The sequence below is a fragment of the Pan paniscus genome, chromosome 6 (genome assembly GCF_029289425.2).
Source record: "Pan paniscus chromosome 6, NHGRI_mPanPan1-v2.0_pri, whole genome shotgun sequence".
Taxonomy (NCBI): Eukaryota; Metazoa; Chordata; class Mammalia; order Primates; family Hominidae; genus Pan; species Pan paniscus.
The window spans coordinates 141,471,215-141,499,062 of record NC_073255.2 but is presented as its reverse complement, the minus strand read 5'-3'; the positions used below and the strand labels follow the sequence as shown (position 1 = coordinate 141,499,062).

General features: G+C 38.7%; 1 protein-coding gene across 4 annotated transcripts in view; it reads right to left on the bottom strand.

The window, feature by feature from the left end:
* LHFPL3 (LHFPL tetraspan subfamily member 3) overlaps window positions 1-27,848 on the bottom strand; it is a 577,287-nt gene that overhangs the window by 258,570 nt on the left and 290,869 nt on the right. Inside the window, exon 2 of one of the 4 annotated variants that reach the window (XM_055114795.2) lies at window positions 3,273-3,737. The exons of the other annotated variants lie outside the window; for them this stretch is intronic. Within the exon in view, the coding sequence (XP_054970770.1) occupies window positions 3,523-3,737 (215 nt within the window). The 3' untranslated portion in view covers window positions 3,273-3,522. Of the gene's footprint in view, window positions 1-3,272; window positions 3,738-27,848 lie in introns of those variants that run through there. 4 annotated transcript variants of the gene reach the window in all.

Here is a 27,848-nt window from a genome sequence, read left to right as displayed (position 1 = left end):
GTCCCAGCTACTCGGGAGGCTGAGGCAGGAGAATGGCGTGAACCCGGGAGGCGGAGCTTGCAGTGAGCCGAGATCGCACCACTGCACTCCAGCCTGGGCAACAGAGCGAGACTCCATCTCAAAAAAAAAAAAAAAAAAAAAAAAGAAAACCCAATAGAGCAAATATGTCAGGAGAGTTGCCTCACTTTCCATGAAGATTCAGACATGCACCTTTGGTACATTTTGCTGCATTTATACATGATTTCCTTCACAGAATTACTTCACATTCTCTTTTTGTCAAGAACACATTTATTGTGAGATCATCTTAGGGAACATAGTACTCATCGAGGAATTTTTAAAAAAATTATTTTCACTGGGCAATTATATTTCATGGATTATATGCACATCATCCATCCTCGTCCAAGTTTTGTTTCTAATGCACTTTTGTCTCCCACTTTCCCTTTTTGAAAGCAAAAATAAATAGAAGGAATAGTAAGCTAAACCAAGAGGGTCATTGCTGGGCAAAATTAATCTTTGCAAACCAAAATAAAGCAGTTTTGAAAAAAAACAGAGTTGGAGAAATGCATCATTAAACAGAGCTGTTTTTATGGCCAGCCTCATTAGCCATAACCCCGGCCCACCCAGTGAAGAATGCCTGGGTTTACTATGCATATGTGAAATAAGCAAAGCATAAGCTGTGTCTTCACAGGCACAGCGATATGAAGAATTCAGATAATCAAGCATAAAATTCAATGGAAAAACCTGAATGGCTGCCTCTTGGTTATGTTGGGAACATTTTTATAGAAAGATCACAGTGGAGACAAGGTCTGGGAACTGCAGAGGGGCTGTGGGGTGGGGTGGGGTAATAGAGAAGAGACCTGGGTTAATGGTCCTCAACACTATTTTTCAAAACCACTTAGGAGCTTTAAAAACATGCCAATAGCTCAAGATTGATCTGGCATGAAGCTTGGGCCTCCTGTAGTTTAAAAGCTCCTCAAGGTGATACTTATGTTCAGCAGGGCCGGGAAACCACTGGGATAGATGACAGACACATGGGCAGCAGGGAAGGGGGAGGAATGTCCCAAGGGGGAGCAACAGGCACTAACAAGGGAGAAGAGTCTGCGCCAAGGCCTCCCTCACAGCTCCACAGCTAAGTATAAAGCCATGACTCCTGCTGGATATCACATACTGCTGAATATCAACGAGTCCTTCTACCAAGAAAATTCAGTCTTAAACATCATAAAGTGCTCAACTTGGCACTTTATGAAGAAAATGCTCCTAACTGAGTCTTAGGACAGATTCCAGGTGTTGCTTTCCTGGGAGTGGGCATGGATGCTGCCAATGCATCCTTGCTTTTTCCTGTGTCGGCTTTCATATAATCACCCAATAATATTTATGTGCCTGTGTTACAGGCAGTTTATGAAAAAGGAGTTTCTTTGAAACTGTTGGGTTAAGGAAAGTTAGTAAAGCACTCTCACAGCATTGGCAGGCAACATTTGGGTTAGTGTTTGCAGAAGGGCTATGGGAAAGAGGATGTGGAGGGGGGCATGAGGTTTTGCACCTATAGCCATGGGATTGATCACTCTACAGATACGGTTCTGAGTTTGGCTAGAAAGATCCAGCAAACGAAACTGTAATTAATGACTGCATCAGTGAAATATTTGTCTGGTAATAAATGAGGTACTTGGTAATTAGCATTTTGACTAATCTGTGAAATCAATGACCAGCTATTTTGACAACTGTCAGTTCAGAAATGAGAAAAGTTTTTTTTATCAGTGGCTATACTCTCCCCATAGAGTTAACACTTAGCAAAGGACTAGTAGTTGACATCCGTTAATGATGCTTGGATTTGAACTACATTAGCTTATCAAAGCTCACAAATAGATTTCTCAGAGTTTCTCATGGATAAGATCATGGTTCAATAGCCACCCAAGAAAATCCTGCAAGTTTCACCACGTAGGATGGGAGTTCCTTTGTAAATGAGCTATGCCCTGGCATTTTTGGAAGCTTTACACTGAAGATGGAGCCCACTGCTGGATCTTGCGCAGGTGGCCTAAATCTAAATTTAAGCAAAACCAGTAGTTTTCAGCTTTGGTTGTCCACTAGAATCATCTGGGGAGCTTTTAAAAAGCCCAGGATGCATCTCAGACCAAATAATTTATTTCCTTTGGGGTGGGGTCCAGGCTCTTTGGGTGATTCCAGTGCACAGCCAGGGTTAATCTCTACTGACCGCAAGCCCTCTGTGGGGCACTCAATTTCTTTACTGCTCTAGTTTTACCCTGGATATTGCAAGACTTAAATTTCTAGGAACTCTTCAAGAAAATCCATACAAAAATATACAGTGTAGGTATCAAATGTGTAACAGTCCTTGTGCTAGTAGTAGTAGTAGTTAAGAGTAACAACAAGAATAATACTGAAATTATCTATTACCTCATTTAATCAAAAGAAAAAGTGTTTGAGGTAGGTACTATTATTACGTCTATCTTAAAAATGAGAAAACTGAGTCTTATGAAGGTTTCATGAATCTCTGGGAAGGCTCAGGATTTTTATTTACCATATCCCTTTTTTATTTCCTGCAGGAAAGCTTGGTAAAGAAGGGGTCAGAAGGAATGAAACCAGAAGGCCTGCCCTCCTATAGAGAGAGCCAGATGAACAAATTAGGCTCTACCAAAAGGAGAGATTTGGTGGATCCAATTTTATCCGAAGTTTAGACTACAGATTCATGCCCCCTCTGCAAAGTAGAAACAAAGCTGATTCTATTTGAAAAATATAGAAAACAAAAGACATAAATAAATAACCTTAAAAATTCTTGGCCAAATATCACTAAAGTTAGACTAAAAAGAAGGTAAGCTTTTAACTTCGTAAAACTGGAGAAAACTGAAAAATCACTGTGTATCACAAGATTAAAACAATAACAACAACACAATGGCAGCTCAAGAAGCAGGTGCTGGGTTATAGTTGTATAATCTTTTCACATGTGGAATGCCTGCTGGTAAAGGGGGAACCTTCAGGGGCTTACACTTCCACCAGCTGCCTTCTGATGGATCTGGCAGCAGATGGAAGCCTGATGCTCTCCAGCCTTCTCCTGTCGCACCCTGCATGTGAGAGTGGGGGCCCAGGCTATGGGAAGGAACCAGAGAGGAGGGCAAGCAGTGGCTGTATTTCTGCATGGAGAGGTAAGAATCTCTACATTTATTAATAAGGAGGAGAAAGGAGAGAAAACATTCCCAAGTGAGAAGCTTCGTTTTGTAAAAACAACTTATACTGAGCTCTAGAAATTGAAGGGGGAAGTAAACAAAAATTTTCAGTTGGAAACATTCTTATTTATGTTTGTTCTCTACCATATTTATTCCAGAACAACCAGATTACTCTAGGGGAGGAATAGAAAATAAAGCAATTTGTGAATCTTGGAAGTTATGTTGGTCAGTAGAAAATCTCTGTGTGAAGTAATTTAAATACTGCTCCTGAAGAATCTTTAAGAGTCATAACCTAGAGCCAGGTACGGAGGCTCACAACTGTACCTGGGAGGCTGAGGTGGGCGGATCACTTGAGGTAAGGAGTTCGAGACCAGTCTGGCCAAGATGCTGAAACCCTGTCTCTACTAAAAACACAAAAATTAGTTGGGTGTGGTGGCACACACCTGTAATTCCAGATATTTGGGAGGCTGAGGCATGAGAATCGCTTGAACCTGGGAGGCAGAGGCTGCAGTGAGCTGAGATTGCACCACTGCACTCCAGTCTGGGTGACAGAGCAAGACTCTGAAAAAAAAAAAAAAAAAGTAATAACATAAAAATCTGTTATTTTTATTGTCCATTTTGTTATGTCTGGGCATAAAACTTGGGTTGCTTTTCATCACTTATGTATTACTTCAAAAACATCAGCTACTATTTTGAGGTATAGATAACAGATACCTATCACATCCAGGAAAAGTCATTTTCTTCGGTAATCACCTACATTTCATACAGGGGAAAGTATTTTTTTCTATACCTATAAATAATAAAATGAAGTTCTGATAGAACCGAATCTTTCTGAGAATGTGAACAGGCAATCTTGTGAACATTTTAACTTGGGACTTTCTAATCTCTCCAATTCGTTTCTCCTATCATATAAAGCTTTCCCCCTCCCCTCAATTTAAGAAGGAATTTGTCATGGAAACCACAGGCCAGAGCGCATCAGCAGAGTGACTATCCACTAAAGAAATCCTCTCATTTTTCATGTAATGGAAACTTCCAAGAAAGGGAAGTGTATACTCAAATACTACCCTTTCTCCAAAAGAAATCTGTTCTGATTCTCTGGTATACCTCTAACGAAAATGGAACAAATGATGGCTACTTATTGAGAGATAATTACTCCACAAGCAATCGGTCAGATCCTTTCTCATAACAAAACTAGCTCATTTGTGTATCCTTTCTACATAATTTACTGAGCATGTTATGTTCTCCACAGTGCATTAAGCAAGGGAGCGAGCAGACTGGTCTCGTTTAAGTGAGAAGCTACTTGTGATTCTAATTTGACTCAGCGGTTGATTATTTAAAGTCTGATATTGCCAGCTTTCAAGTGCATTGCTGGTGATGCAAAAGTAATGCCTGATGTATCTGGACTCTAAAACTTTTATTACTTTTGGTTGTTTCCAAGTTCCAAGTGGGCTTGGAAAGAAGATATACTGTCTAGGAAATAATGCAGTACCAAAACACAGTTGACACACACTTACTCCCTGCTATACTTTCAACCTAGCCTGCCTGATTCTTGCTCCCTCACCACAGATATGTTCACTTGGGAAACGAAAACCTGTCTTTAATATGAGTCAACCTAAGAAAGCAGCATGTGAGGGATAAATAGTCTTCTAAAATCATGTAATACGTTTCAAAATCAAACGTAACTTTTTCGTTCAATATTTGATAATATCTGAGCAATTCCCTCCATTAATAGATTAATCGAGAGTTAACTGCCAAGTGTCCAAGATCATTGCTCACATTTTCCTTATTTAGGGAATAAGGACAACTGCAACTCATGTAAACTCTTGTAAATGAGTTTTACTTACTTACTGCAACTCATGTAAACTCTTAAAAATGCACATTTCTTGCAAATCAAAACCACAATGAGATGCCATCTCACATCAGTTAGAACAGCGATCATTAAAAAGTCTGGAAACAACAGATGCTGGCAAGGATTGGGTATATACCCAGAGGACTATAAATCATTCTACTATAAAGACACATGCACACATGTGTTTATTGCAGCACTATTTATAATAGCAAAGACTTGGAACCAACCCAAATGCCCATCAATGATAGACCGGATAAAGCAAATGTGACACATATACACCATGGAATACTATGTAGCCATAAAAAGGAATGAGTTCATGTCCTTTGCAGGTACATGGATGAAGCTGGAAACTGTCATCCTCAGCAAACTAGCACAGGAACAGAAAACCAAACACCACACGTTCTCACTCATAAGTGGGAGCTGAACAATGAAAACACGTGGACACAGAGAGGGGAATCACACACCAGGGCCTGTTGGAGGGTGGGGGGAAAGGGGAGGGAGAGCATTAGGACAAATACCTAATGCATGCAGAGCTTAAAACCTAGATGATGGGTTGATGGGCGCAGCAAACCACCTTGGCACATGTATAACTATGTAACAAACCTGCATGTTCTGCACATGTATCCCAGAACTTAAAGTAAAATAAAATTTTAAAGAAGTACATTTCTCAAGAACTCTGGTTCTATAGGAAACCCAATGTCATTTATGAATGGCAGAGTTTTCAACTATGCTGGAGAGGAGAAAAGGGAGATGACATGACAGATGCTGGCACTGTATATGCTGAATGAGCCCCATTTTGCCATCATTCTGCTTATAATCTAAGACTTTATTTTCCCAACACCTTAAAACTGCAAAAAGATCATAGAATAATTAAGGAGTTCTGACATATGGGAAATTCAAGTATGTTTCCAAATATACAGTTTAGAGGAATTATTTGATGTCAATGACTTTATATATGTTAATTCAAATTATCAACCCACATGAATCTGGCATACAGATAAGTAAATATTAATCATGAATATATGCGGTTGTTGGTTTCTTTTCAAGAGCCAAACCATAGTCTGCATTGCATTGCTTTTAAAACATTCCTTCCCATTCCCAAAATACTTTTCTTTATATGAAATAAGGATTTTATCTACTTATTTTACATTAAAAGAAAATTAAATTGTACTTCAATCAAAATATTACACATAAAAATAGTTGAAAAAGTCAAATAGTGCTAACAGTCTTATAATTAAAAAATGGCATTTTTAAAAGATGTATACACCACTAGCTAAACTAATAAAGAAGAGGGAAGATCTAAATAATAAACACAATTAGAAATGACAAAGGGGACATTACCACTGACTCTACAGAAATACAAATAACAATCAGAGACTGCTGTGAACACTTCTAGGCACACAAATTAGAAAATCTGGAAAAAAATGGATAAATCCCTGGACACATACACCCTCCCAAGACTGAACCAGGAAGAAACTGAATTCCTGAACAGACCAATAATGAACTCTGAAATTGAATGAGTAATAAATAGGCTACCAATCCAAAAAAAGCTCAGGACCAGGTGGATTCACAGCCAAATTCTGAATTCTACCAGATGTACTACTAAGAAGAGTTGGTACCATTCATACTGAAACATTGATGTAAAAATTCTCAAAAAAATTCCTGCAAACCAAATCCAGCAGCATATCAAAAAGCTAATCTGGCTAGGCATGGTGGGCCTGTAATCCCAGCACTTTGGGAGGCCGAGTGGGGAGGATCACTTGAGCTCAGGGGTTTGAGACCACCCTGGGCAACATAATGAAACCCTGTTTCTACCAAAAAAAAAAAAAGTGCTGGGTGTGGTGAGGCGTGTCAGTAGTAGTCCCAGCTACTTGTGAGGCTGAGAGGTGGGAGGATCGCTTGAGCCTTCGAGGTCAAGACTGCAGTCAGCTGAGATTGTGCCACTGCACTCCAGCCTGGGTGACAGAGTGAGACTCTGTCTCAAGAAAAAAAAAAAAGGCTACCCCACCATGATCAAGTAGGCTTCATCCCAGGGATGCAAGCTTGGTTCAACATATGTAAATCAATAAATATTGATTCATCGTATAAACCAAACTAAAGACAAAAATCACATAATTATCTCAATGGATGCAAAAAAGGCTTTTGATAAAATTCAACATTCCTTCATGTTAAAAATGCTCAATAAACTAGGTATTGAAGGAACATATATCAAAATAATAAGATCCATCTATGACAAACACACAGTCAATATCATACTGAATGGGGAAAAGCTGGAAGCATTTCTCTTGAAAACTGGCACAAGACAAGGATGCCCTGTCTCACCACTCCTATCCAACATAGTATTGGAAGTCCTGGCCAGAGCAATCAGGCAAGAGGAAGAAAAAAAAAAAGGCATTCAAATAGGAAGAGGGGAAATCAAACTATCCCTGTTTGCACAAGGCATGATTCCATATCTAGAAAACCCCATAGTCTCTGCCCAAAAGGTCCTTCAGCTGATAAACAACTTCAGCAAAATTTCAGAATATAAAATCAATGTACAAAAATCAGTAGCATTCTTATACACCAACAGCCAAGCTGAGAGCCAAATCAAAGAACGTAATTTCATTCACAATTGCCACAAAAAATATAAAATTCCTAGGAATACAGCTAACCAGGGGGTGAAACATCTCTAAAATGAGAATTACAAACGCTACTCAAAGAAATCATAGATGACACAAACAGATGGAAACATGCTCATGAAGAATCAATATCATTAAAATGGCCATACTGCCCAGAATAATGTACGGATTCAATGCTATTCCTATCAAACTACCAATGACATTCTTCACGGGACTAGAAAACTATTTTAAAATTCATATGGAATCCAAAGGAGCCAGAATAGCCAAGACCAAGAAAAAAAAAGCTAAAAAAAAAAAAAAAAGCTGGAGGCATCACATTACCTGACTTCAAACTATACTAAAGGGCTACAATAACCAAAACAGCATGATACTGGTACAAAAACAGACACATAGACCAATGAAACAGAATACAGAGCCCCAACATAAGGCTGGACATCTACAACCATCCAATCTTCAACAAAGCTGACAAAAACAAGAAATGGGGAAAGGACTCCCATTTCAATAAGTGGTGCTGGGATAACTGGCTAGTCATATGCAGAGGATTGAAACTGAACTCTTTCCGTATTCCATAAGCAAAAATCAACACAAGATGGATTAAAGACTTAAATGTAAAATCTAAAACTATAAAAATCCTAGAAGATAACCTAGGAAATATCATTCTGGACATAGGAACTGGCAAAGATTTCATGATGAAGACGCCAAAAGCAATTGCAACAAAAGCAAGAATTAACAAATAGGATCTAATTAAACTAAAGAGCTTCTGCATGGCAAAAGAAACTGTCAAAAGAGTAAAGAGACAACTGTTAGAATGGTAGAAAATCTTTGCAAACTGTGCATCAGACAAAGGTGTAATATCCAGAATCTATGAGGAACTTAAACAAATTTACAAGCAAAAACTAAACAACCCCATTAAAAAGTGGGCAAAGGATATGAACACTTTTCAAAAGAAGACATATGTGCAGTCAACAAGCATATGAAAAAGATGCTAAATATCACTAATCATTAGAGAAATGCCAACTAAAACCAAAATGATACCATCTCACACCAGTCAGAATGGTTAATATTAAAAAGTCAAAAAAAGCAGATGCTAGCGAGGTTGCAGAGAAAAGGGAATCTTTATACACTGCTGGTGGGAATGTAAATTAGTTCAACTATTGTGGAAAGCAGTGTGGCAATTCTTCAAAGAGCTAAAAACAGAACTACCATTCAACCCAGCAATCCAATTACAGGGTATATACCCAAAGGAATGTAAATTGTTCTACCATAAAGACACACACATGTGTATGTTCATTGCAGCACTATTCCCAATAGCAAAGACATGAAATCAACCTAAACATCCATCAGTGGTAGACTAGATAAAGAAAATGTTCTACATATACACCATGGAATACTATGCAGCCATAAAAAGAATGAGATCAGGAACATGTTTGCAGGAACATGGATGAAGAGGGAGCTGGAGGCCATTATACTTAGCAAACTAATGCAGGAACAGAAAACCAGACACCACATGTTCTTACCTGTAAGTGGAAGCTAAATAATGAGAACAAATGGGCACAAAGAGGGGAACAGCAGACACTGGGGCCTACTTGAGGGAGAAGGGTGGGAGGAAGGAGAGTATCAGGAAAAATAACTATTGGATACTATGCTTAGTACCCGGATGATGAAATGGTCTGTACACCAAACCCCTGTGACACAAGTTTGTCTATAATAACAAACCTGCACATGTACCCCTTAACCTAAAATAAAAGTTAAAAAAATTAGTACTTTTTGGTATCGTGTTTCATTGTTCTCCCATTCCTTGGATGTTAGTAGCACCATTCAACTCTTTGAGCTGTTCCTTCTGGCATTAACTTCCATATTTCTATATAATATACGTATACTTCTACCTCTAAATGCATCTGCTTTAGACACTAACTATTGAGAAAAGCTCTTAATTTCCTTTATGGTAGGTGAATATTCTTCCTCTCCTCCCAATATAATTATGCTTCAACTTTTGGTCAAGTCCATACATATTCAGTGTTTTCATTATAAAGACTATGCAAAAATTGTTCACTAGAAAGTTGATATGATTCTGTTTCCTGTCTTGATTTACATTTTATTGTTTCTAGAGTTGTCTTTTTTATTTACTCAGAGGTTTCTTTAAAGGGAGGGCACCTGATTAAGTCTTTCCTACAACCTCTAACAGCTCTATAAACAGCCTCTCAGTACAATTTCTACAAGGTCAAATCTGTCATTTAATTTATTGACCCATTTCCCTCCTGGATACATTCCTCTTAGAGTCTTCTAGCTTTTCTGTTCATCTTTGATGGACTGAGCTCTGGCCTGGGCAGAGCTTTCCTGCTGGAACTTCCCTTCATTCTCATACTGGAAGATCTCTTTGCCTCTTTCCCATGTTTGGTCCTCACTTGCCTTCCTTTCTCTTGGTTTACTCCCTTTGGTTCTGTAGGACACATTCTTCAGTAACTTCTTGAGAAATGGCACAGAGAGATAAATTTTTTGACTGCATGCATGTCTGAAAATCTTTTTTTCTACTTTCATATTTGCATGATAATCTGGCTGGATATAGAATTCAGGGTTAAAGTTCATTTTCTCTCAGTACTGTGAAGGTATTGTTCTATTGTCTTCCAGATTTTAATGTTTCTGTTGACAAGTTTAATACTGTAAAAAAATTCTTTTTTCTTTACATTTTGCCCATCTGTTCTCTCCAGAAGCTTTTCCAGTCCTCTCATTTTCCCTGATGTTCTGCAATTTCATTATGATGTTCTTTAGAGTAGACCTTTATCCATTCATTGTGTTGAGTACTTGGAAGCCTTTTCAAACTGGAAATTAATGTCATCCAGTAATAGAAAGTTATCTTTCATTTATTTAAACATTTCTTTCTGTCTTTTAAGTTCTTTTTTTCTATAATTCCTATTAGTTGGATGTTGGGAATTCTGGATTGACACTCTATTTTCTTACCTTTCCCCCCCATATTGTCTATAATCTTTTTGTTCTATATTCCAGGAGATCCTTCTATTGAAAAGAAATTAGGCTACACAATTTTAAATGTCCAAGTTGTTTTTACATATTCTTTAATTGTTCTTTAAAAAATATACATAACATTTTATTCTTGTTTCATATTTCTTTTACTTTTCTGAGCATTTTAACTACAGTTTCTTTGACATTTGATTCTGTTCTGTGTCTAATTCTGTTTCCCCTGAGCTCTGTTTTCCTGTTTGGTTTTAGTTTCTACATTTCATGTTGGAGACTTTATTCAAATGTCATATGATCCCTTTCTGTCCATTTATATTTAAGAGTGAGACACCAATGATTGAAGTTCTCTGGGTACAGGCAATGCTGGTATACTAAAGGGCTTCACAGCCACAGCAACAGGATAGCCAGCTGGACTTCTGGGGAGATATCTAAATTTAAGGACCTGTAGTTCTTTGTTGTGGTTCAATTTCTTCAAAGAAGGATCCCACAGTCTTCGGCTTAGGAGATATGATTCTGGATGCCAGCATACTAGGGCTGGGGGATGGAAGAAGACTGGGAGAGTTTCACTATTCACTCTGCAGATACTGACTTAATCCCCCCATTTTAAGTCTAACACTCTTTCCTCTTTGGTGCCTGGTGTCTTTGAGCCCAAAATGTATATGTTGAAGCCTCAACCCCTAATGTGACTGTATTTGGAGATAGGGCCTGTGAGGAGGCAATAAAGGTTAAATGAGGTCATATGGGTGGGGTCCTAATACAAATAAGAAAAGGAAAAGACACTTGTACTCTATTTCCACCATGTGAGGACACAATGGGAAGGGGATGTCTACAAGCCAGGAAGGGAACCCTCACCAGGAACAAAACCAACCATGTTGGCACTCTGCTCTCAGACTTCCAGCCTCCAGAACTGAGAGAAAATAAATTTCTGTTGTTTAAGCCACCTGCCATATGGTATTTGCTATGGCAGCCTGAGCTAGTTAAATGACATAGGGACCTCATATTTTATGAATAAATGTTTGTTAGCTATTGGTATTTATATGTCTACTATAGAAAATGAAGAAGACATCAGTGAGAAATAAAGATATTTGTTAGATACCATAAAAGTTTAGAATAATAGTGGATAATAATCATACTTAACCACCGTTTTATTTAAATCACTGAAATACGTAGGTGACTAGATAGAGGTGGTTGACACTACCAAAGAAGTCTTTGTATCCAACACCAGCTGCTGGCTGTCACAAGTGGGCTGGACCCACAAAATGGGTAGCAGGGAAATAGGGTGGAGGATAGGTAGGGGGAAAATGAATACCTCATATTGAAATATTATAACTTAGTGTTGGCAACGTTAGTAGTTACTTTAATAAAGATGAAAATGTACAGATGGCAAATTCTTCCAAAGTGAGAACTTTTACATCTAGGACAGATTAAAAAGATAAATTAAATAGCCCCCACTAATGTAATTACGTGACATAGCAACAAATGGTACATGTTGTTATGTACCATGCAAAATGATCCTTCACTGCCATATTGTAATGAACAAGTGGACAGTACATCTGATATCATTTTAGGAAGGAAGCTGTACGAGAATGGCAAGCCGAGGTGATTTCTTTCCTCAAAGAAACAAAATTATTCCTGGCTCATTATGGCTTTAACATTCAGCCAAACTGATGGGAATGAGAAACTGCGGAATCCTTAGAGTCATCATCCTATGGGAAGGCCCCAGGTAGACTTGTTTAATCCTGCATTATGGTTTTGTGCAGTTTCCAGTGACTTTTTTCAGCCACTTGAGTAGAAATAGTCAGACAAAATGCCTGTTGTGGATAGGAATTAATATTCTTTCCCTAGAAATTTATATTTGTTGAATATAATCTAAGAACTCAGAATGGAAGACAAATCACTAAATTAAGCTTTCAAATATTCAACTGGCACTCAGGACTGACTGATGTTTTCCAAAGGCTATCTGACATTGAGAAACTGAATAACTTGCAGATGACGAAAATAGAAGCCTTAGCCAGGGTTGGAAAGATTTCAGAAGCCTCTTACAGAACTAGAAGTTGTGTCTAGACTTCCTCATCATCAACTGTCATCATTCTCATCACCATCACCCTTCGTACTTAAATTTTTTTCTTAAAAAAACCACGTATTCTGAGATGCTCACATGATTATTGAGACTATCCAATTACTTGTATAGTATTCATAGTTTCCATATCTAACCCCCTATCATGACTCATGCCTGTAATCTAGCACTTTGGGAGACCAAGGTGGGCAGATTGCTTGAACCCAGGAGTTTGAGACCAGCCTGGGCAATATAGCAAAACTTCATCTCTACTGAAAATGCAAAAAATTACTGTATTTTTGGGTGTGGTGGTGCGCACCTGTAGTCCCAGCTACTCTGGAGGCTGAGGTGGGAGGATCACCTGAGCTTGGGAAGTTGAAGCTGCAAATCTTGCCACTGCACTCCAGCCTGAGTGACAGGAGCAAGAACCTGTCTCAAAGCAAATAAAGAAACTCTTGTCATTTAACATCTAACATGGTGCCCTGAACTATATGTAATTCTGACTCAATTTAAAAGGGTTAGCTATATGGAAAACTAGAAGAACTGAATCAAGTTTCTCAGGAAACATTTATAAAATAGTCACTGCTCACCTTTTAAAATGTAATCAGGTTATTTCATAATGGTTATCTATTAGAAATTGCTTCACTTTATAGAATGTGTAATAGTCTTTAGGCTAAGAATTCACATAATAGTTTAAAATGAACCATCAAATTCTTTCCTTTTATTAAAATAACAATGTCTGCATCCTGAAGGTCATATTAAAATAGTGTTATTAGTAATGGTCCTATGCAACTTAATTATGTGTTGGAATTTAATTATTTGGGTCTCTGGGAGGCAGGGATGATTGCAAGTCTTGTTGCTACCTAAATATACAAAGCGATTCTAGAGGTCTCTTAATTGTATTCTTCCTAAAAGAAGTAAGACCTCACCCGACACAAATGATTTTAAGGATAGGCTAAATATGAAGGTTGAGCCTGGTCTCTTTGCAGTAATATTGGGATAAGCAGGGATACCTTGGCCTGCTCACAGAATCTCATAAAGAACTGGAGAAAGAAGGAAGCCCAAAGAAATCTGTCCCATCCCTATCCAAAGACAGGTCACTCACTGCCTCCTAAAGCAGTCCCTGATTTTTCCCAGCACTGTTAATGTGGAGAACCTCCTTCTTATTTAATCCTCAGTTTTCCTTCCCATAACTTATTCCTGAAGGTTTCTTCCCTGCCCTCAAGGATGCTAATAAGTTAAAATCATCTTCCACTACAAAACACTTACAAAGGTTGTAGCTAGGTCTTGTCTATGCCCCCTTTTTCTTAGGCTAATATCACCAGGTATTTTCACTATTCTTAGCCTCTTCATCATCCTGTTTCAGAAGTGCTGTAGTTCATGACTATCTTTTGTTAAAAGAAAGTGCCTAGAAGTGAATGCAATATTTAAGGAATAGCAAAAGCTCTGCATATAAAAACTAGGCCAACATATTCCTTGTTCTGAACCCCACCAGTGGAGACTATTTTATCTTTTAGAAATCACATGAAATTGTGGGCTCATAGTTTACTTATAGCAAACTAACAATCACCCTCCTCCTCCAACCCAGTCTTTTTCACAAAAACTGATAAACCCATTCTTCCTCCATCCTTTACTTGTGGGGATAATCACTAGTCTCACTGAATATAATCACATCAGTTTTGACCACTGATTCTCAGCCACGGGTCATGCTCCTTTCAAGGGCCAATCAGGATTTCTGGAGGGGGTAGAGTTGGGTTGCGGGGACATAGCTGAGTAGTTTAAAAAGCATAGTGAATATGGTTTTACACTTGAAAATGAAAGAGGACATTGGTAAACTTTTAGGAAATGAGAGGGCAAGATATTCCAGTTATCAATTTATTACCTCAGCTGCAAACTTATACTTCATTGCCTGCTCTGCAGAAATTGAGTTGGGCATTTTAAATGCTTTTTTCTTGTTGTTGTTGTTAGCTAGGATGATGTCGAGCTTTGTCAGTAAAACGTGTTGCAGAAACATGGCAGAAGATCAGACACCTTCTTGTGAACAGCTTTTCTTGTTACACAAGGGCAGATTTTCAGCAAGTTCTGAAAGGCAGATTTCTAGCAAGTTCTACCAGTATGGCACCACAATGACTTCTCTGCCACTCAGTGAATCATAGCTCTTTCCTTTCCAATCAGGTATGGATCTCAGTCCCGGGGAATGGTGGGTGGGTGTGGACAGCTCTTCCTTGGACACTCAAACTGAGCCTAAGCGTAGTGGTTGTTTCTTATTTCTGATATTCTTATATTCTTTAGAGCTCTTTTTTACTAGCTAATCTGTTGCTCCAGTGTCCTCTTATAAATAATAATTATTTATATCCAACTTTCCCTGGTCAAGCTACTGTGTGTTTTTCTGCTATAATTGGACCTTGACTGATATACCAGGGCCATGAGAGAGAACTGGTTCCAGCTTGTAAAGATCAGGTAAGTAAATATCTCAACACCTAAAAAATGCAAAACAAAACAATGGAGCTTTCCCCTGCCTTGGATCACGTGGTGCTAAGTTATTAAATCCAACTCCTGTGCCTGGTATTTCAGGCCTCCTATCAATGGTCTCTATGCAGCTTCACCATTTCAGAAATCCCACTTTTCATATTTTTTTTCTCGTCAGTACTTTTTATTACAACCAAATCTGCACGCTACCCTGCACAAGGTGACTTATATTCTCACATCCACCCATTCATTTTTTTCTATGCAATTACCTCTTAATTCCATGTTTATTTCCTTCTGTAAACCAGTCCTAACTCCTTATAAACCCAGCTCACCGTTCAAGTTCTTTGAAAAATCTCTCTAGACCTTCTCATACACTATTTGTTCATTTGTCCTGTATGTGCCCCCAGCACTTCTATGATCTTAGTGTACACATGCAATATAAAATATATATTTTAAATACTTGAAATATCTTCAATAAGTCTGTTGAGACTCCTCCCTGCCATTAAGTCACAAACTCCTCAAAAGCAAGGACTTTCTCTTTTATTTCTCCTGTATTTCTTTCTTGAGGGACCTGGTACTATGCTTATCAGAGGCTTCTTGCTTATTGGAGCTAACTGAATGACTAGGGACAGCTGGAACTTTTAGCTCTTTGTCAGTTATTTTTGACAAATGATATGCTGACATCTGCTGCAGAAGAAAAGTGCACAAAGAAATTATCCATACCCTTGAGGCATATATAACATTAAAAAATGCACATGGTTGGTGCATTTCACACTTAAGGGTAGTATGGTGGTCAGAAGTGAATCCCATCCAATGTGGCTGCAACATTGTGTCAAGCTGAAGAGTCAGCTAAAGGTTACAGCCCAGGGCCATGTTTAAGGGCCAATATGACTGACACACACACTGGCCAGTTACTGTAAGTAGAATCTTAAATAGTTTTCTCAACACTTTGTATGCATCAGTTGGCAAGTCTGCATCATGAGCAGTGAGCTGGAACACAGCCACTCTATCTGCACTGAAGCCAGGCTTGGTGTAGCATTAGCTCTGCAGGGTTGGAAGCAAATGAAAGATAACAGAAGGCCTGCTAACCAGCTTCCATTTCCGGGTGAGAAGGGCGGCAAGAGAAATGTGGACTTCTTGAGGAAGATAGAAGGTGCTGCTACCTACTCTATAAATACTGCAAGCTGATCAACACTGGCTTGTAGCCCTCAGAAACAAAGTAAATAATTTTGAACTGTGGGACCACAAATTCTGGAGAGTAAAGTAACAGAATCATAAACAGTGGCCAATCTAGTAGCCAACTTTCCAGAAGGTATGCATAGATGCAATGAGCTGCTGATCCCCCGTCCATCTTTATCCCCTGCTAAAGAATATGAACACCCGTGATGTCAGCAGCATCCTTCTGTGAATACAAGGGACAGTGAGTGAGAGAGGTCTCATACATCAGAAGAAATGTGGGGGAACATTGACACTATAAAGAACAACAGGACTTATTTAATCATCAGCTGGTAACACACATAAGATATTTTTGGTTTCTTAAATAGTCATATTGTAGTTATACAAAAGGAATAATATCCAAACAAAATTGATTTGAACAGAAAGCAACATGGTATTTTTTTAGCAATATTTTCAGACATTTAGGCAAATAATTTTTCCAAGGCATTTTAAGTTAATGTTTGATAGGACCAGTGCTGAGGCAAATCATTCATTTCTTGGGTTTGAGAAGCCTGCTTCATATCTAATATCAGAACACATTACCATTTACAATGTGGCCTCCAAAAATTATAGCCTAAATGTCCAAAGGCACTCAATGAGAGGAGAATTGGGGTCAGTTCTTAATTTCTTTGAAAAAGGAACCAAACGTTAGTTAAAATTATATAGAAAAGTTCTATGAAAATGGTACACTTATTTTTAACAGAAAAAGCTTAAATTTAGCTCTAGGGAATCCCAGTAATATGAATGCTACTGGTTGCAAATAATCCAGCCATTCTGCACATGCAAAATCTACTTGAAAATTTTACCTGATAGGACAACAAGGGAAGATTTGTCACCCAAATTTAGTATTCCAACAACATAGACTCAAACTAAATATTATCTATGTCATCACTGATATCTACCCAAGAGATACTTTGTAAATATAGAAAGATTCTTAGTACATCATCAGATAAAAAAAATCACTGAGCATTTGACTTCTGTTGCTTGGCGAGTTCTACAACTTTATTTGCCAGTATCTGAGGATTATGTATGTCAGGGCAGTGCTGTATTTTGATTTCTGTTGTGCTATCTTAGCTGAATATGGCAGTGACGTAGGGAAAGCTTAGCCTAGGGTAGTAGCTGCAGCAATTAAATACCATTCTATTCAAGGCTTGCTTGGTAATGTTCCTAATACAAAATTACCTCTAATTAAATTCCATATCCATGCAGAATTATCAGCATTGATGTAGAGCAGGAATGGGCCATGTGTATCTGATTTTCAGTGGACATGAGAACAGCTGTCATTGCCACATACCTCAGACTTGTGCTCCTCTCTGCCTGCTTCCCAAGTCCTTCCATCCAAGGCATCCAAGACCCTATAAGCCCTGATGCTCCAACATGAAAAGAGCCATACATTTATCACATTTAATGATTATAGAGATCTGGTTCAGATAATTCATATTTACAGATATTTTCTGATTTGCTTTATTGCAAGAGCAACTGTCAACTGCAGGGTGAGAATGTTAGATTTTCCAATAGTTTTCTACCTACAATACCACATAATGAGGCAGATGTGCTTTATGTGGATTTTGCATTGGGGAAGGTCTAGCCTGGCAGTTTGATCAGAGGTCAAGTTTTAGAAGTTCAGAGTTTTAATCTCAAATTCTCAGCACACAGCAGCTACAGTGTGCAAGGAACTGTCCCCGGTGCTGAACCTCTACTAATTTGTTATACAGAGACTCATTCAGTACAAATAATGACAGGGATGGTATCTTCACGAGGGCTGAGCAAAGCTAAAAGGGTCCTTGTTTTGTAAGAACAGCTGAGTAGGAAATCTAATTTTAACTTCTGAGTAAGAATCCTTTGGGGCTGTTGGGATGACACAGAGATGCATTGAAACTAATAATCAATTAGAAATTGCATACCTTTCTTGGAGAAGACTCTCTCCTATAACTGTCAAAGCCTGTTAGAATTGAAGTAACAGAGAAAAAGGAAAGATCAGTTTGTTTCAAAGAGCAACAGGTAATGTCAATAGCCAAGGTATAGAATCAACCTAAGCATCCATTAATGGATGAATGAAGAAAGAATATGTGGTATATAAAACAATGAAATGCTGTTCAGCCTTAAAAAAGAAGGAAATTCTGCCTTTTGCAACAACATGAATGAACCTGGAGGACACTGTATTAAGTGAAATAAGCCAGGCACAGAAAGTCAAATACCGCATGATCGTAATTATATGTGGAATCTAGAAAAGTCAAATTAATAGAAACAGGGAATAGAATGGTGGTTACCAGGGCTCGGGGGTGGGGATTGGAGAGATGTTGCTCAAAGGAGATAAAATTTCGGTTAGATAGGAGGAATAAGGTCAAGAGATCTACTGTAAAACATGTGGGCTATAGTTAATAATAACGTATTATATACTTAAAAATTGCTAAGAAAAATTTAAAGTGTTCTTACCACAAAAAAAATGGTAAGAGAAGTAATGGATATGTTAATTAGCTTTATTTAGCCATTCCACAAGGTATATATATATCAAAACATTGTGTTGTATTCCATAAATATATACATTTTTTATTCATCAATTGAAAAAAATAATAACAGGTGATGTTGACTTCAAGATGCACAGCAGCAGCACATGGAAATATAGTAGACCCTTGTCTAAATTGATTCAAAGAAGAAAACTTCCACAAATATGTTGTGGATAAGCCTGCTCACCCTAAATCTGTCCAACATTACAACATCTTCTACTTCCTCCTACAGAGGTTCTATCACCATAACAACCCACACCCTATAATTTGGTTACAAAAGCAGCAGAAAGGGTGCTCCATCATTAAGTAATTTGGTTTCTGGATGTTCCCAACTAAGTCATCCCAGTTCTTCATAATATCTAAAATCCCTTTGTGTCCTCACAATGTCCAGCATCCATATGTCAAATACCCCAAACTGCATGGATTTTTACACTGGATAGGAGACTCCAGGTTGCTATAAAGAGGGCCATAAAAATGAAGCATGGAGTGGAGGTAATTATGCTAAAGTGCTTAAATGCAAACCAGAGCAATTTGGTTTATTTGTAGATTCCTATTTGAAAAACTAAAAATACATAAAGTTTTAAACCTTCTGCCTCTGATATTTACATTTGTAGCTGTGAACAGCTGGACTCTAGAGGCAGGAAATTTGATGCTCACAGCCCTGCAATGGAGTGTCTTTGGGGCTGATAATGAGTCACACATAGCACACTCTCTGGAAGGCAATCTTGTAAGGAAGCAGGCACTCATGTCTAAAATATTAGGCCCTGGAGCCAGTACATACTTTGATTAAAGTGAAAAAATTACATGGGCTCAGTGATGTTTTTCTCATAATATCATTGTCTTATTTATATGAAAGAAATGGCTACAGTACTTTGTGTTGTTTATTCTTACTGAATATATGCCAAGGGTGATAGTGGAACTTATTAGGGCCTGTCAGGCAAATTGGCTCTGGCAGGGCCATGGGAGGAAAGATGACAGCTGGCTAGCAGGGGTGTTGTTTTGGAAACTTTGAAGAAGTTTCATGATGTGAGTACTATGTGAAAAATTTAAACACTACCATCTTTGTGTGGGTAATCCTTCATTGTATTAGGTTGATAGGGTCATATTCAGTGCATAAAAGACCTCAAGGAAGAGTTAAAAAATTCGTAAAAATTTCTCCTTGAAGTTCCAAGTTTAAGTGGCCATTGACCTCTTAGTGACTGCCAGTTGTTTGCAATTTGGAGGTGGAGGGCAGCCAATGAGAAAAAGAGGCTGGTGTTTGCTTCACAAATAGGCATCACAGATGATTGGTGATGTTAGTTTCAACAGAAAGACTAATGATAAAGAGGATAATATGGTCTTATCTTTCCTTTATGATTAAAAAAATAGAGGAACAAAATTAAAGGAGGCATGTGAGACACTCTGAAGATAGAAAATACCAAGTGTTACTTTTCTCCCTGCTGGTGTGCCATGCTTATTACTGCTGCTGGGCTTGTGCCCATGAGTGGGAGGATTTTGTCTCCAATATTGTGGAACTGAGGCGTGCAGCACTTTGCTCCTAGATCAAAAATGCAAAATTGTTTGTTGTTTAAGCTGGCTGTTTTCTGTGATAGGACCCAAAATGCCAAATGTAATTACAGTCATTGTTTTTGAATGAATGTCATAATTAATTCAGAATGAAAGGACACCTTCTTTTTTCATGTTTTGCTTGGTGAAGGAGGACAACGTATTCAATGTAATTAATGCTTTTGAAATAAATGCATGAATATCCAGGTGGGCACTGAATGCAAGGACAATGTTAGTGAAGAGTTTGTCCAACTGCATATGATTTGCAGAGATGTTTTGATAAATTAGAAGTGGGAAAGACCCTCTGCAGATAACCTACAGGCAGGTGTCAACTAAACTATTGTGCAAAGATGTATAAATAATTTAATATTTCTTTATAGTCTTTAAGGAGGTGAAAAAACACAATGTTTATTATCCACAAACCATCTCAGTGATTAACAGCCACATGCCTCAAAAGTTCTTTTTAAACCTGAACTCAGATTTATTCTTTTGCTCTTTAATAAATTCTCTGGAGATAAATATCTCTTATACATAACAAACCAAAGACATATCCCATGTTTTCCCCTAGAGAAAGAAGAAAAGCACATCTTTCACAGATCTCAACCGGCAGGTCTATTTTATTTTTTTTGCATTGAAAGGATACCACTAAATAGTCCTGCACAGAAAATTACTCTTCCTCTTTCTCTTCATCCATCCACCTATCCATCTCTCTATTCCTTCAAAATAATAATAGTTCAAAATAATTACCCTCCTTACCCATGAGCTATATCTAAGAAGCAGAGCTGCTTTGGCTGAAGGTATGGTGATGAGGAGGCCCACTCACTGGCCTTGTCCTTCTGTTCCACCCCGTTTTCCCCACTGTGGGTACAGCTGAAGCACCTCCACATATCCTATGAGTCTCTGTAGAGCTTGGGAGGAAAATGAGTTCTAAGGAGATGAAATGGCTTGTGCCTAAGTGGCAAACAACTAGAAGAACTGAAGTTCTAGAGCAACTTTCTGATTCTCAACATGTCCTCTTTTATTTACAAAGCACAGGAATGAATTAGAGAAAGCCTGTGATTCTCAATATTGACTACTTCACCGAGAACTGGGTTTCTGGGCATGGCTACAGCTCTACAAACTATATCCTGAATGTTTTGGAGATAGATGCTCGTGTTTTGTATGTGTGTCAAAACTCACGATATTTGGTTTAAATTAGAAGTGATCCAGCAGTTGAGAGGTCACTACTGCCTGAATGCCTGAAAAACCCTCTAATATCCAAAATATTCAATGCTTACAATCTCAATAACACCACCAAGGAACATCGTCTTCTTCTTAATAAGTTTCTTCAGGAAGTGTAACCTTTTATTTCTGAACTAGACACTGTCACTTGTCCAGTGTTTCAGTTACTTACCTTTGTGAAACTACCTCAAAACTTAGTGACTCACAACAAAACGACTTTATTTTCTCAGGATTCCAAGTCAGAAATTTGGGCAGGACTCATCTGTGTGGGGCTTGTGTGGCACATGGCATTGTTTGGGGTGCTGGAATATCTGGAAGGTCCAAAATGGCCTCACTCCTATGGCTGGCAGTTAATGCTGGCTTTGGCTGGAAGCTCAGCTGCAGCGGTGGGCCGGGAACCTTGCTTCTCCTTCATGTGGACCTCTGCATATGGCTGTTTGGACTTTCTCACAGCATGGTAGTTATGTTTGAAAAAGTTTGAAAATTTGAAGGTGGAATCTACAATTTGTTTGTTTCTTGAGACAGAGTCTCACACTCTGTTGCCCAGGCTGGCATGCAGAGGCGTGATCTCAGCTCACTGCAAACTCCTCCTCCCAGGCTCAAGTGATTCTCCTGCTTCAGCCTCCCAAGTAGCTGGGACTACAGTGCATGCACCACCATGCCTGGCTAGTTTTTGTATTTTTAGTAGAGACAGGGTTTCGCCATGTTGGCCAGGCTGGTCTGGAACTCCTGACCTCAAGTAATCTACCTGCCTTGGCCTTCTAAGGTGCCAGGATTACAGACATGAGCCACTGCGCCCGGCCTTTGAAGATGTCTTATGATTCAGTATCAGAAGTTACTCAGAAAATATGGCTACCTTTTTTTTTTTCAAATGGTACATAGCCCAGAGTGAAAGAGGAATATCAAGATTGCATTGCAAAACAAAACAAAACAAAACAAAACAAGACAAAACACATGAGTGGAGAAGATACTTGCAAATCGGATATCAAATTGGTATCTAGAACTCTTAAAAGTCAATAATAAAAATCAAATAACACAATTTAAAAATAGGCAAATGACTTGAATAGGCATTTCTCTAAAGAAGATATAGAAATGATGAATACATGAAAAGATGCTCAACATCATTAGCCATCAGGGAAATGCAAATCAAAAATTACAATGAGAGCATCCCCCAGGATGGTTATAATAAAAATGACAGATAAAAATAAGGGTTGGTGAAGATGTGGAAAACCTGGAACCCTTATTCACTGCTGCTGGGAATGTAAAATGGTGCAGCTGCTGTGGAAAACAGTCTGGTAATTCCTCCAAAGTCTAAACACAGAGTTACCATTTAGCCCAGCAATCCCACTCCTAGGTATATACCCACAAGAAATGAAAACATACGTCTGCACAAAAATGTGTACATGAACGTTTGCATTATTTGTAACATTTATGACCCTTGAAAATATTATGCTAAGTGAAAGAAGCCAGTCACTAAAAACCACTTATTGCATGATTCAATGTATACGAAATGTCTAGAATAGGCAAATCTATAGAGACAGACAGACTACTAGGGCTGTGTTGTGGAGGAGGCAAAGAAGAAAGGGGAAGTGATTGCTAATGGGTATGAGGATTTTTGTGGGGGATGGAGATTAAAATGTTCTAAAACCAATTGTAGTGGTGATTGTACAATCTATGAATATATTAAAGAGCATTGAATTGTACACTTCAAATATGTCAGTTTTATGGTATGTGAATTATATCTAGATAAAGTTGTTATTATTATTATTTTTTAAAGGCTGGGAGCAGTGGGTCACATCTGTAATCCCAACATTCTAGGAGGCTGAGGCAAGCGGATTGCTTGAGCCCAGGGATTCAAGACAAGCCTGGGCCACATGGCAAAACTCCGTCTCTAGAAGAAATACAAAAAATGAGCTGAGTGTGGTGGCCCATGCCTGTGGTCCCAGGTACACAGGAGGCTGAGCGGTGAGAGGATTGGCTGAGCCCAAGCCTGGGAGGTCAACACTGCAGTGAGTCATGATTAGGCCTCTGCACTCCAGCCTGGGTGACAAAGAGAGATGTCTAAAAAAAGAAAGAAAAGAAAAGGTGGGATGGGGGGATATTGTTGCAGCCAACTTTGGAAACACAATTTACTATATTCAAAGGGATTCTTTGTTTATGCATATTAAGTAGAAATCAGGGGTATTTAATTAATTATAAACACATGTGCTGTATCTTCTGGGGTGGGAAGAATGTTTTTTGGTAGGTGGAAGAGATAATTTTTGTGTCAGTATGAGTTACTAAAAGGCAGGAAGATGGGGCATGAGAGGCCTATTTTTATTTCTTTGGGGACCTAGATTTCAAAGTTGCTATAAAGTTAAGGTTTTACAAGCTCTATTTATCAGTGGAGGAGTCATCTCTTCCTGCCCTTCTTCCTGTTCAACAATTATATAATAAAATGAAAGGACTGAAGTTGGAGCATGCCTGCTGCCAACTCCTCTCCTGGCTACAGAAACAACTAAAAAGCCAGTTACAACCCCCTTGTGAGACAGATAACAACTCTCTAGTGTGACATTATCTCCACAGACGGCAATATGATTAAGCGATCTGTCAACTCCCTGGAGGGAAAGGTGTCCATGTCAGCACCTCTGTTTGGAAGCTCTGGTGAAAGTTCTGAGCTCCTGGGCTTCCTCTGACCCAGCACACTCTTCAGTGATCTTTGTCATTCATTCCAGTACCAGCTGCACCTTTCAGTATGAGTCTGGTGGAATGGGAAGTAATTCAGTGTGCAAATATGTTAACTCTGGGAGCTCATATATTAGCATTGTGCTTTTAGGAAAGGGCATGCTGAAAACAGCATGAGCATGCTTGTTTCTGGAGTGATGAACTCTTTCAGTGAAACCTCTCTCATAGAATGTTAGGATTTTCTATACTAATCCATAAAGGGAGAAAACCCCGATTCAAGTAAGCCTCAAGGGCCACAGAATTAACTTTCAGGACTGCATCTCATTTGACTTTTGGACTGGCATCAGAGGGCTTACGGGATTATGAGTGGGGCTGGAGACTAAAAAAGTGGGAGATCTGGGGATGAGTTCAGAGACTTGAAAGGTAAAGAAACTCTTGAAAATCTGAGTTCTCATTTTGCCCCAGGTATTGCTTGAATATGAGAAAATGTATTGGACAAATGCCTGAACAAAGCCAACTTCTGTGAGCAGAAGATGGTGGTTTTCCTAGAGAGGGTAGAGATTTATGCTGTCAGGGGTTGAAAAAAAGACTGTCTTCAGGAGAAAGGAAACAAAACTGGTTCTCCAGCCTTACGGCCTTGAAGGCCAGCTTCAGTCATGCATGGTCTCATGACACCTTTGTCTGCAGAGCACTCTGGCTATCAGTCCAGCTGCCAGAAAGGTACCAGGGTACATCATTTAGCCTTCTCTTTGATCATAAACCCCCAAACTGTACTCCTACACACAGGAATGATTGCCATTTCAAGATCCTCAGTGATGAGTTAGAGAGTTCTGGGCCATTATGTACCCAGAAGTGGAAATCACTGGGGGGAAAAGTGCTACATTAAGATAAAAATTGTTTCTATTTGGCTAGAGGTGCTGTGTATAACAAAGGACCAAGTTGGAGGCTAGATAAGGCAACGAAAAAGGCTGAAACTAGTAAGAAGTACCTGGGAAAATGAAATAGATGTTGATATATGAAAGCATTCAAAGAATCACAGACTTGAAGGAGAAAGCAGGGACTATTATGTGGAAGCAAAAGTTGTACTATTTGTCAATGAAGCAAGAGGTAAGGTATAGAAGCTAAAAATATTTAACAACCTATATGGCCAAAAGGGTTTAGTCATCATTGTTCCGTCTAAAACTCTTAACAATCACCTTTATAAATCTATTGTGGAGTGAAGATTATTCCTAATGAAAAAATCCAAAGCACTGTTAGACCTCTCAGTGCCCTCTGAATTGTCCAGGATCAAATTCCACCTAGCACAATTTGCTTGATTCTCTGATGTATCAAGGCTGGGTCCCAGGCTTGTCTTAGGGTCCCTTGAGTGCTGTGTTCTTACCCTTATCACATGATCTTGATATATTACATCAGGGGTACCCAATCCCCAGGTCACAGACCCGTATCAGAACCAGGCAGCACAGCAGGAGGTGAGTAGCAGGCAAGTGAGCATTATGGCCTAAGCTCTGCCTCCTGTCAGATCAGTGGCAGCATTAGATTCTCATAGGAGCACAAGCCCTATTGTGAACCACACATGCAAGGGATCTAGACTGTGAGCTCTTTATGAGAATCTAATGCCTAATGATCTGAGGTGGAACAGTTCATCCCGAAACCATTCCCGCCCCCTGCTGCCCGACCTGCCCCATCTGTGGAATAATTGTCTTAAATTGTCTTCCATGAAACCAGTCCCTGGTGCCAAAAAGATTGGGGACTACTGTATTACATGGTCCTTGTCTAGTTCCCCAAGAAGACTATAAACTCCTTGAGGAATAAAAGTGTGACATTGTTATTCTCCCCCCATCGAGAACACTGCTTGAGCCAGCTAATAAACATGTACTGATTAAAGGAATAAACTATAAGCATTAAGTGGCAAGTATATTTAATTTATTTGAGAATTGATACTTCAGTATATTGATTTAATAAATAGGTAGGGTTCTACTAACTAGACTAAATATGGTATTATTCTATTAGGATGTCTCTCATTTCAATCATTCTGCATAATAAGAACTTTAATTGAATTATATGGAAGAAATATGAGTACTGACAAAGAAATTCTGAAAAAAAAGAAAAAGGGATTATAATTGCAAGCTGATATGTAACAAAGTACCACTGGCATTACATTAGAAGTTTTAAAATAGTCATGGTAAGAGGAATATGTGAAAAATAACAGAAAGACAGAGAAGGATAAAGAAAAGCAATGCAATTAATGATAGGATATTTTGTATACTGTGGCCTCAAAATAGTATCAGAAGTCAACATTATTAGTAACAAATAAAGAAGACTGTTAGCTGCAACTGTAGAACAATAATATGTGAATATGATAAACTGGATATTATTCTTACTAAAGTCATTTATATCTAACAAAATCAACAGTTTTAAAAAGCATGTCCAGCTTCTCACTCTCCAAAGCACAGGAAGCACCGCTGACTCCTGTCTCATGGAACCCCAAGAGAAATGCTCCTGATACAATCACGATAAACGGTTTGGTTTGACCACTGAGTGAACAGTTAGTAGGTAGGGGATAAATAAAGAAGCTACTAAGGGGCCTCTTCTTCTGCTGCCCTGCATTCCAGGATCCATTCCATTAGTGCAGAGGGCGTTGCACATCATTAACTTGATTAAAATATATGGCAGGGTACATGGATCCTGGTCCCAGCACTACCGTTAAGGGGCTGTGGGACCTTGGCCAAGTCACATGACCTTTCTGGATCTTATTGTTTTTTCATTTGGACTAAATAATCTGAATCTTGTAAGTTGCACATTACCCTTCCTTTTCAGAATCCTAGTGTAGGGCTTCTCTCCTTGAAAACAAGAACTTTTTTTTTTTTTAAAGAATCAACATTTTTTTTTGGATTATCTAGGTCTATGACATAACCCAAATAAGATTTTCATTAAGAAATGCAAAGAAATGGAAAGCTAACATGATCAAACAATGTATAATGAATTGGAAGACGTAGAATCTTAAACATGAGGCAATTAGAGGCAGCAAAGCATGGTATTTAAGAATGTGGACTCCAGAGCCAGACTGCCTAGGCTTGAATCCTGGTTCTGGCACTTACCAGCCATGACTCTTTGGGCAAGATCTCTTTATGCCTCAATCTCCTCATCTGTTAAATAGTATTTTCCCCATAGAGTTGTCATGAAGATCATATGAGTCAATGTTGTAGAGCATATAGTAAGCAGTGTGTAAGATGGTTGATTGTTAATCAAGCAACTGCTTGTTAAAGCACTGATGAAATTATTTTCTTAATTATAGAATGTCATTATTCTTCATTTTTTTCCATGATCATAAAACACACTCTCTTCCAACGTATAGTAATGGGTATTGCACATTGCAGTAAGGAGCCAGGATGAAAAACATCTCTTGGCTTCTTTTGTGTTGCATTAACACATAATTTCTGCAGCTGGGGCAGTTACTTTTTGGTCTGGAGGGCAACACAGACACCAGGAAGACTGAAGAACCAAGACATTGGGCAGTGATGATATTGTGAGGCTGCACACTCAACTACTCTGTAA